The sequence below is a fragment of the Aulonocara stuartgranti genome, assembly GCF_965226115.1.
Source record: "Aulonocara stuartgranti genome assembly, chromosome: 3".
NCBI classification, from domain to species: Eukaryota; Metazoa; Chordata; class Actinopteri; order Cichliformes; family Cichlidae; genus Aulonocara; species Aulonocara stuartgranti.
Genome location: NC_138941.1, coordinates 76,448,835 through 76,460,152, shown reverse-complemented (window position 1 = coordinate 76,460,152; position 11,318 = coordinate 76,448,835). Strand labels below are relative to the sequence as shown.

Sequence of the window (11,318 nt, the reverse complement as noted above, 5' to 3'; positions counted from 1 at the left end):
TCTAAGTACTGGGATGTATTTTAATATGGTCTCAGCTGTTCCCAGCTTCCCCTTCGCTCCTCTCCTGTCTCACTAAAAAAGGAAACCGTCATCAGGCCAAACGCCATCAGCTGTGTTCTCACCTGCCTCTCCAGCACCCTCCCGTTGAGCTCGCTGCACCACTCCTCCCCTGCAGCCGAGCCCGGGACCACACCTCCGCCACAGAAGGTTTATTTGGCTACATTAACAAACATGATCAGATTATAGAGCTCATATGGAGTCATGACACAAACATGGTTTTACCTGCTTTTAGTGACAGGCTTTGTAATTCAAGCTGAGGATACAATGGTGCGATACAAAGATTTACAGCACATGAAGCAGAAACATTAAAACCATCACCTTATCTGAACTAAATACAACAAACATCCTGCTACAGTTTAATAATGAACCAATCCAGCAACAATGAAGGAAGAAACCAAGATGCTCCTGACTCTGGTAAAGGAGAGGACATGAAACACAGACTGCTCTCTGCAAATGTCTAAGCTGCAGGTAAAAATCTGTTGGTCATTTTCAAACCCAGAGACTGTAAACACTGAGCAGAAACACAGAGTTCACCCCAGAAAATCTACATGTGCAGCTAAGAAGTGACTTTAGGTTTAAACTTTAGTGTTTTATACAAATAAAATTAAATGTCTCATTCTCCCTCTGACTGACCCACTCGTGCTGCCCTCCTGTGGTCATGGCTGCAGACATGCCACAGTCGTCAGTCCTTCCCCCTGAAGCCCACCTCTCATAGCACACTACATAATCAGTGACCCAAAGCCACAAACGTGCAGTGCAGGAGTACTGCAGTCCCAGCCACATGAAAGGAGTCGAGGCGTTTTTGGCTCTTTCCTGGACCCATCGCTGCTGATGAGGGTTGCTGATTGAAACCAGGTCATGATGTGTCTGTCTGCAGTAATTCAAGGCTTCCTCCCAGGTTTTGTTTTCCCTGATCAGAATCAGTTTATCTGCCATAAAATCAGAGAAAACATGAAATCAGTAAAATCTGGACTTCAAGTCTCTGGATGTTTGGTCCAGTTTCACTGGAAGAACAAAAGAAAACACTTCAGTGATTCTTCAGATGAATCAGCAGCTCTACAGAGAAATCTCTGTTCCAACCATCAGCTAAACATCTTCACCTGCAGAAATAAGTGGCTGAAGAAACATACTGACCTAAATCCTCTCAGAGACTCCAGCAGTTCATCTATTGGACAAACAGCTGAGATAAATCTGTGTAAACTCACCATCATAGCAGAAGAAAGGCTTTCTTTGGTCACATCCAGCAGAGCTCCATCTTCCTGATCTCTCTAACAGAGTCGTAGCACATTTCCTGTTGTTTAGTCCATCATTAAATGAGTCCATGTCCCAGTATCTGAAAGAGAAGTTACTTCCATCTGACCACCTCCAGCTGTCTCTGAACAGGCCGATCCACGAGGGTGTAGACTTCTGCAGCTTCTTAAACTCTTCACTGTATATCTGATCGAGTCCACTGGCCAGGTCGGTGTGATGCTGTCTGCAGTAGCTCTGAGCCTGAGTCCAGGTCTTCTTCGCCATAATCGGCATAATAATCAAATGAAAGGTTTTGTTGTCTTTCATTGTTGCTGTCAACAGAAAAACAAAAAAACATCATCTTTTTCAACTAATTTGTCTTTTTCTTTCTCAGCAAAAACAAACATTTTCTCGTCTCTATATCTATTCAAACTTTCTTATCTTTTAACAGTTTATATTCATTATTAGGAAAAGCATAAAAACATAACAACACAGACAAACAAGAAATGAAAAAAAACACCCAAAGGAAATTAAATACATTAAAGTGATTAGATACCTTTACAAATCAAAATAGGGGGGGGGGGGGGGGGGGGGGGAAGAAAAGAAAATTTAAAAAAAAAGAAGAGAAAAATAAAAAATATATTTTTCATCCATTTACCCACAGATTTAGAAAAAAGAGTGAACTGTTGTCCTTTACGCTCACTTCCTATTTACCTATTGTCCTATTGAGGACATCTTAAAAGCAAGAGGGTAGGCCGAGAAGAAAATAGGATGGGTCCCCTTGGATCTGATTCTTAAAAATATTAGTTAGTTCTTGGATCTCGAAAATCTTTTGATGAGTTTGCATTCCCAAAAGTAATGAAAAAAAGTTTCTTTCTGACATTGACTACAGAAGGGGGAAATATGAGGTGTGATCTTATGCAAAACATGGCATCTATGTATAGGCAGAATAGGATTTTGTATTGGGTTTCTCGCAAGCAGTTGCAAGTAAAAGTGGATCTAACTATGTTAATGGATCCTTTCCACTCCTCTTTGGTATCTTGAATATTAAGATCTCTCTCCCATTTATGAATAGCGCTCAGTGTGCTGCTACTGAGAGTCTATAGAAGAGAATAAAAAGCGGAAATGAAATGGGTTCTGTCTTTTCACTTAATGAGAAATGTCTCCTTATCATCATATAAAATGAAAATGGTCTCTAGGAATATTAAAATCTGACTGTAATTGCTCAAAGTTCATCAGTGTGTTGTTTTGAAACAAGTCGCCAGTTACCCTTCATCCGTTTTTATGCCACATATGCAAATTCTCTGCTGACTCAGCCTCAGGATGTCCAAAGGCAAGAATAAAGCGCACCCAAAGGGAAGCGCATCAGTGGTCATGTGCGCATCACGCAGAGGCAGAGTGAGAGGCAAAAGGCGGCAGAGCATGGCAGGACGGTCGTGGCTCAAGAGTTGGCAGTTTGTCTTGTAGTCGGAAGGTTGCCGGTTCGAGCCCCAGCTCGGACCGTCTCGGTCGTTGTGTCCTTGGTCAAAACACTTCACCTACCGCCTACTGGTGTTGGCCAGAGGGGCCGATGGCGCGATATGGCAGCCTGGCTTCTGTCAGTCTGCCCCAGGGCAGCTGTGGCTACAACTGTAGCCTTCACCAGTGAATGAATAGTGGAATTGTAAGGTGCCTTGAAAAGCGCTATATAAATGCAGTCCATTATCATTATTAGTTGTAACACGTGATTACGTGAGCGTTAATGAACCTGTAAGTGTTATTATGTTTGACAAGTTAACTGGTATGATAATAGCTGTAGTTGTTTGTGCCACAGATTGTGCCTGTTAAAGCTATTTAGCCAACTTATGATTTTACAATGACCCCTTGTGGACATTGTAAAATGTTGCTGTGTCGTAGTAGATGATGGGTTATGATTGTTTCTTAGTTATCTTTGGCCCTACTAATTATAGTCAGTGTTGGGACTAACGCGTTATTAAGTAACGCGTTACAGTAACTACGTTATTATTGTGGTAACGAGCACGGTAACTAGTTATTATGCCAAAATCAGGAACGCGTTACTCGTTACTGGGATTTAGATAGGGTCGTTATTCGTTACTTCGTGTGGTGGCTATGGTGGAGCTTCCACAGATTCAGTAACATTAGCAAGTGGTGGAGGCCAGCAGGTGGATGAAGGAAAGGGGACGCAGAAGGAAAAGAGACCCGAGGCAGCCGCCGGTCCAAGTGTGAACTGAACTTCAGGTAAGAAGTTATGACCTGCAGTCTCTCTGGGTCAGATATAAACAAAGTTTAGGTGGAGTTTATTTTCTTTATTCTGACTTTTTCCGTACTGCGTACTAGCTAGCATGACGGAGTTTCTATACAGCTGGGTGGGTGCTATGTTACTGATGTTGAACTTTATTTTGTTCATAAGTTATTAGAGTTGCCAACCGTCCCGTCTGGTATTCAGAGAAAATATTACGCGTTTCTTATTGAGGTGAAAAGGAACAGTTTGTCCCGTAATTCAGCTACAATGAAAAAGACACAAAGCTGGAGTTATTCTTTGTCTTTACGCTGCACAGCTGCCTCTTCTTTTCTTATCCTCCCCCCTCCCTCTCCCGTTTCTACTTCAATCATGAAAACTGATCAGTGATCAGCTGATCGGCTCTCTTGTTTGTTTATCACTCACTTTGCGCCGAAAGAGGAAACCAGCGGATGTCGCGCTAAAAAACAGCAGCACGTTTAAGCTTGATCAGCTGTTGTTAGAATTTATTTAATATTAATTTCTAGTATCAGCTGATGTTTGCTGGAGCCACAGCTGCAAAAAAGCTGCTGGTCATGATGTCGGTTTGTATATCTGGTGAGAGGGAAGCATGAGGATGAAACCAGGAGATGTCCTTACTGGATCATCAGAGCTGTGATGGAGAAACAGGTTTACCTTTTAGGTGACATGAATGAGTTGAAGTTATGAACTGTTTCTGAGAGACAAATAACACCAGGATCCTTTTTTATGTAGCTGACAGCTGGTAACTGTGCAGGGGCGGGTCTAGCAAAGTGTTGCCAGGGGGGCAGGTAGGGCATTAACAGGGAAAGGGGAGCACAAAGAAATACTTTTCTTTCTTATTCTCATTTAAAATGTCTCGCTTTTAATAAATAATTATCTGAACAAACGATTGATAGACTGATGCATATATACCATCAAAACAGTGTACATCACTGTCACAACAGCGTTTGTTTTCATTCAAAGGCTTTGATTTTTCCTATAATGGTGGGCCGGTCTCTAGTCAAAATGCCCGGGACGATTTATTTGTCCCAGTCCAGCCATGTATGCAGCTCATCTGCAGTCTGGTGTTACCTACATCTTCCTATTCAGAAGGCAGAATTTCCGAGTTCTGAGTACAATCGAAAGCACCACGACTGCAGTTTTTGTGTTGGATGTAAAAGGCGCACATGACACTGTGACGTAGGCTAGAATCATGGCAGCAGTCAATGACGGTCCAGGCGTGGGATTTCTCTCGTGGAAATATGCACATTATCTTTTCCTTTCTATTGGTAGGTGGCACAGTGCACTTGTGGCAAGAAAGCAAGCTAGAAGACTGGCAAAGTTATGGAAGCAACACATTAACAAGAGAATTCTGAGTAAAACCAAAGTTACTTTCCCTAGTAACTAGTTACTTTGAAAGTAACGAGTAACTTGAAGTAACTGAGTTACTTTTGAGAGAAGTAACTAGTAATGTAACTAAGTTACTATTTTAAAGTAACTTACCCAACACTGATTATAGTATTACCTGTTTCTCATATATATACTGCATCTGCTACAACTATAAGTTCACATCTGGCTGCATCACATTTGGTTTAAACATGTTAAGCTCTGATGTAACTTCCTCTATGGAGCTTAATTAACCCTTTAAAGCCGGTCGGAGCAGACACGCTCCATTTTGCATAACTATTTTTAAATCCCGGTAGCACTGCAACCACGTAAGCTAGCGCAATAATTTTTTTTGCATATGAAACCGGAGGAGTTGTACTTACATCTTATGCCATCAGCTTGTCCTCGGTCACAGTTTCCTTCCACATATAGCTTTGCAAAAACTGCATAAAAAGCACTTGCAGCAACAAAAACATAATATTCCAGAAACACGCATTGCCGATCTGATCAGCTGTTTGTAACACTTCCTACGTCCATCAGCGTGAACTATCACATGACTGCACGATCTGCCCGAAACCGGAAGTGACGTCATTTTGCGGAAATGTAGTTTTTTACCATCGTGACCTTATGAGCCTATACTTGTGTTTTTAAAAGTTATGTTTGACTTTATGACTTTCTGTGTCGTTTCTGGGATGCTTAGGACTCATATTGCACTGCTGGAAATATTTTATTTTGATGCATATGCTGTTATTTTGCAAATTTCCACTATAATATATTTTTTCATTTTTCCTGCAGTATATGAAAATTGGTGTATCTCAAAAATAAAACTATGAAGACACTTAAAATAAATTTCCTGAAACTAGTTTGTGCAACTTTTTTGTGTTTACAGTTTTGAGGGATAAGCCTCTTAAATTTCTCTAACTAGAAATATATGTTAAAAAATCAAAAACGATTTTCAATTTTTTTGTAGTTTATTGCACTTTTTTGCAATTTATGTAATTACTATGCACTTAATGCAGACATATTATTAAAATTTGGGCTATAATGGTTGTATTGATGTATAGCAACTTGAAATGCTCCAAAAAATGGCTCCACAGCATGTAAAAATATAATATAAGCTCTGGCGGACTTGGTTCTATGGTAGGTCTTAAAGGGTTAAAGTCCTGCACTGCTGCAGTCTTTCAGACCGAAGACTTAGGCCAGACTTGTATACCCAGCACTTCCAGTATATATATTCTACACCATGCATCGAACATACTGCAAGACATTCATGGAACAAAGTCTTTGTTTCTCAATAAAGGAGTCACGAATGAAGTGCAGTCTTCTCTACCCAACCTGTTATGCATTTCCATCCAAACCCTTATTGTATCATAAATAATTGGGAACACTCTTAATCTCAGTTTGTAATTTGTTTTGTCACAGACAGCTAAGCTCCAAAGGGAAGAAGGTGAAGTAGACCAAGAGTCTAGGTGGGAATGAGAATTTAGATAAGCATGTAGCCACTCCCATAAAACACAGCCATGACATGCCCAATTATAAAAACTTTAATTTGGTAACCCTAAGCCATTGCACATTGCACTTTTTTCCGATGGATAATCTAGGTTGTTTTATCAGGCTTATATTATATTATATTATATTTCTATTGAGTGTATGTGATGTGTTGGTTGTATGTTTGTTGTTCGTTTTGACATACTGCGAATCAATTTCCCGTCAGGGACAATAAAGTTACCATTGACCATTGACCATTAGCCTCCCCTATCAGTAGGCAGTTGTAAAATTCTAATTCTTAATCTAGGTTTCTTGCCATCCCAGATACATTTTAAAAAGACTTCTTCTATATCACAAGAAACCTTCTGGGTTATCCATAGAGGTAACCTTTGTAGGGGATATAATAAACGCGGGACAATATTCCTTTTTATTAGGCTCAAACGCCTCATAAGAGAAAGAGGCCATTTTTGCCATCTATCTAAATCTTAATAAATTTTATTTTTTTAAAACTGGTGATAAGTTCAGTTTCCATAATTCTTTAAGAACTGGGCCCTGTTTCAGGAAGCCGGTTTGGAAAACTCAGAGTGAAAAACGACACTCACGGTTGAGTAACCCCGAACTGTCCAACTCGGAATATTCCGTTTCAGAAAGGCTGATAACAATTAGTTCAGTCAACGCGGAGTTGCTTTAACCCCAAGTGAAGCGCGCGGACGAGGATACATAAAGCCCTGATAAGCGGAGCACAGATTAAGCGAGTCACCATGGAGACGGAGGGAAAGAAGGCGCGGTCAATGTATTTCACAGCGCTTGAGGCCGAAATTCTGATGGCAGCATATGCCGATAACATGCAAATTCCGCGGAAAAAAGTAACACAGCCACAGCTGCAAAAGAAAGGGAGCATGCATGGCAAAACATAGCCGACAGAGTCAATGCGTGAGTGTTAATATAAACATTGATCTAGGGATTTCCACCCATTTAACACGTTATTTTATCATATGTTATTTTATTTGTTATTTTATACATTTTATTTTGTGATGTGATGTGAGCGCAGGTGCAACCCAACAGGCCCCAAACGTGCCTGGCAGCAAGTAAAAATGAAATATAAAAATATAGTCCAAACAGGTAAGGTGTAATTGTATTATGAGCCATAGTGCTTGGTCTGTTTGTCCCATGTAAATCAATTGCAGTTAGAGGCTACATTAATTTTCTTTCTGTAAGCACTTATTGAAATTATCTGAGCACATTACAAGTACATATTTGCTTACTCTGTATGCTCAAATGTGGCCCGTTATAGCCAACAGAAAAAAAGCGGAGGCCCGAAAAACAGGTGGGGGTCCTCCACCACCACCACTCACAGAGGCTGAGCAGTTGGCCCTCAGCCAAAACAGTGGGCGCCCTGTGGCCGAAGGCATCTCTGCGGGGACATCCTCTGAGTCAATAACCCCGCAAGACACAAGTGCCTACATAAGGGGTAAATTCAAAATAATACATGATGTGCATACATCCTTTCTTCACAGTCACCTTTGCAGTGCGACACATTCATTTGATAAACTCTTCACCATAATGGATTATTTTGTAGTGAAGTTATTTTCCGACTGATTTTGCCTTCCCTCAGCCTTGGTTGTCTTTGAGAGCATAATGACAATGAAGTGTAAGGTGATTGGTATGTTTGTTAATTGCCATTTGGTCCCTTGTAAGTTATAAGTGACCTGTATAAACCTCATATTCTATCAGTTGATGGTGATGGTGTACTGCATCTGGTGCAGCCTCCTGTTGAGCCAGACCAACATGCAGTTGTGAGTAATGTTGTCTATTTCTTTACTACAGGAAAATAATGAAGAAACATTGACAGCTGTTACAGAGGAGGAAGCAACAGAGACACTTTATGAGGTTTACATCTTTTAATACTTTGTGTACAGGAAATACAGGCGACCAATAAAGCCAGTTGAACAAGAAATCTGTTTATTCTTCTTTCAACATGTTGAGGTGATGGGTCAAAAGAAATGATTGTGACATATGGTGTCTCTGACTGCGCTTCCATCTTGTATGTCCGTGGGAGGGTCAGGATGTTCATGGTTTGGATCACTGCTGATGTTTGGTTCAGAAGGACAGTGTTCTCCTCTAATTGTGGCAATGTTGTGAAGAATCACACATGCCACAATAATGTCACATGCCCTTTCTGGGGTGACCCTGAGTCTTTGCAGGCACTGGAACCGGGCCTTAAGCATTCCGATAGTCATTTCAATTCTGGCTCTTGTCCTGCAATTAGCCAGATTATATCGCTGCTGTGGGCCCGGTTCAGGGTCAGGGTAAGGGGTAAGCAAATAGGGTAAACATGGATACCCCCTATCACCAAGCAAGTAGCCAGTGAACTCTCCTAAGACAGAAGGATACACTTCAGTTCAAATGTCCCTGAAGCAATTGGTCTTTATATATTTTAAAGTATTCTCAACTCACCATGTCCAAATTTTGTGCTCAGTGTACATTCACGGAATATTTGTGAGTCATGGACAGAGCCTGGCCACTTGGCTTCCACATTTGTGATAATGTTGGCAGCATCACATATGATCTTCACAGTGCAGAGAACACAAATTAGCATCCATTACTATAATGAAATAATTTGTTAGTTTGACATGCTACAGGGAACTATGTACCTGTACATTAATGCTGTGGAAAGACTTCCTGTTCACATAGTCTCCTTCATTTACTGAAGGAGCAATGATTGGAATGTGAGTGCCATCTGTACAGCCAATCACGCCTGGGAACCCTGAAAATAAATGTGCAATTTAAGTAGTAGTCCAAGTATCACCACATCATAAATTAAGTTTTGGTCATCCTGATACCTGCAATTTTGTGGCATCCCTCTTTGATAAATCTTGTGGGTCTATGACCGGGGAACACCACAGACGAGTACAGGAGACGTTTCAGTGCAACTGTAACATTCCTGACTGCCCGACAGACGGTAGCCTTGGAAACGTGCTCAGCGTCACCAATATTATACAGAAAGCTCCCGTTTGCAAGAAACCGAAGTGCAATACAAATAATATGCAATGAACTGAGAGCATGTCCGCGATGTGTCACATGCGTAATATATGGCCTGAGGATGTTATCCAAATAAATTATAGATTGTGCTGAGAAACGGTAACGTTCACACAGAAAATCATCAGGAAATGATAAAATGTCCAAACGCGCTCTGATCACTCTCTCCCGGCGGAGAGCTCTGCGGAGAATTTGGGCTTCACGATCTACTGGCTCTTCAAGGAAGTGGCACGCCATGTCCGACACTTCCTACTGTCAGGTTTCCGACAAAGGGGCGGAGACAGTCAGGGTTAGTTGTAGTAAACCTGCTAGGGGGCAGGTTAGCTTCACGGAGTGTGTCGTCATAGTGACTCACTCAGGCTGCAGCTGAACTCGCTTTGTGAAACCGAAAACCCAGAGTTTTCGTTGACTCAGGGTATACTTACTCAGTTTTTCCACTAAACCGGCTTCCTGAAACAGGGCCCTGGTGTAATGTTTAGCCCAAGGTATGTGAAGCCACTGGGGGAACATTGAAAGGGATTAGAAATATCTGGCAAAGAGTTAATCTGATCACCCAGCGGCAAGACTTCTGATTTCCCAAAATTAATTCTGTAACCAGAGAATGAGCTGAACTCATATATAATGGGCATAATGGCTGGTATTGGTAGTTCTGGTTTTGAAAAGAACAACAGAATAACATCAGCAATGCTATCTTATGATTTGTTTCACCCACTGTTGTACTGTGCACATCTTGGTGCTGCCGAATGGCCTCAGCTAGAGGTTCAAGTGCTAATGCAAAGAGGAGATGGGACAGAGGACAACCCTGCCTCGTAGCTCTTTGCAGTGGAAACACTGATGATTGTACATCCTTAGTTATAACACAAGCTTCTGGAAGTTTGTGGATAGCTAATTTGCCTCATTCTTCAAACTGTCTCTTTCAGGAACATATGATACAACACAGATTATAAACTAAATTATAACATTATTAAATATTTTATTATATCACTGTCCACATATCCTCACCGTCATAGCAGATGAACTGAGATGTGTGAGTACATGGGTAATCAGCCCATTTGTCTTCTATTATCACACAGTTCTCAGGGGTGCCACCATAATCATTTGGCTCTCCAGCTGCCCAACAGGTCTTATTTTCAGTGTATTCCTCCCCCGGCAGAGACCAGTGCCACCTCCTGTTGTCTCTTCCTGGCTCGCTGTACAGTCCAATCCAGGCTTGTGTTTGACTCTGTGCAGAGTCTTGAAGTCTTCTCATGTCTGTCAGGTCAAACACTTTGGCCAGGTCTGTGTAGTGTCAAGGAGGGAAATTATTTTACTGCTATTGTCAAATAATTGTCATTGCATTAATAATATAATCTGCAGCATGGATATTGCATTCCAAGGTTTAAACAGTGTCTCTTTCAGAAAGACTGAGTTGCAGGCTGACAGGAAGTTGTATGCAGAAGTGAAAGCAGGAAGTTATTTTGAGCCGCAGGCTAAGACGAGGCTTTAACAATGTAACAGATAGCTTTAAGAAGGCCTTAAGCAGCTATGACTATTTTATACACAATGCATATCTGTGCTTATTAAAGAGTTGGAGCTCGGTCAATTAATTGGGGGTCGGAAGCTTTGTTCGGCGCGATGTTCGGACAATCTATTGTGCAAGTGACTTGGAGCCAGAGAAGGAATTGCAATACATGCTTACAAAACACTTATATATCAGATCATTTTATATTAAGGTTTTAGTAGAGGTTCTTGATTAAAACATTTATTTAGTAGAAGACATACATATAGTCTCAGTGAGCTTCTGGTCTGGTAAAAGGTCAGAAGTGCAACAGGTGAATTGAGAAAGAGCATTTGAGGACGAGACACAGACAGTAGGTGAAGAGATGACACAAAGAGC

At 41.2% G+C, this 11,318-nt stretch overlaps 1 protein-coding gene across 1 annotated transcript; it reads right to left on the bottom strand.

Annotated features, from left to right (window-relative positions):
- Window positions 1-273: 273 nt before the first annotated feature.
- LOC309703621 (putative C-type lectin domain family 20 member A) lies at window positions 274-10,713 on the bottom strand. The gene is made up of 3 exons (XM_082528549.1): window positions 10,445-10,713; window positions 1,266-1,622; window positions 274-989 (listed from the first exon to the last, which is right to left on the bottom strand). The coding sequence occupies exons 1-3, from the start codon at window positions 10,689-10,691 to the stop codon at window positions 643-645; spliced, it is 951 nt and encodes a 316-aa protein (XP_082384675.1). The 5' UTR covers window positions 10,692-10,713; the 3' UTR covers window positions 274-642.
- Between the last annotated feature and the right edge of the window lie 605 nt (window positions 10,714-11,318).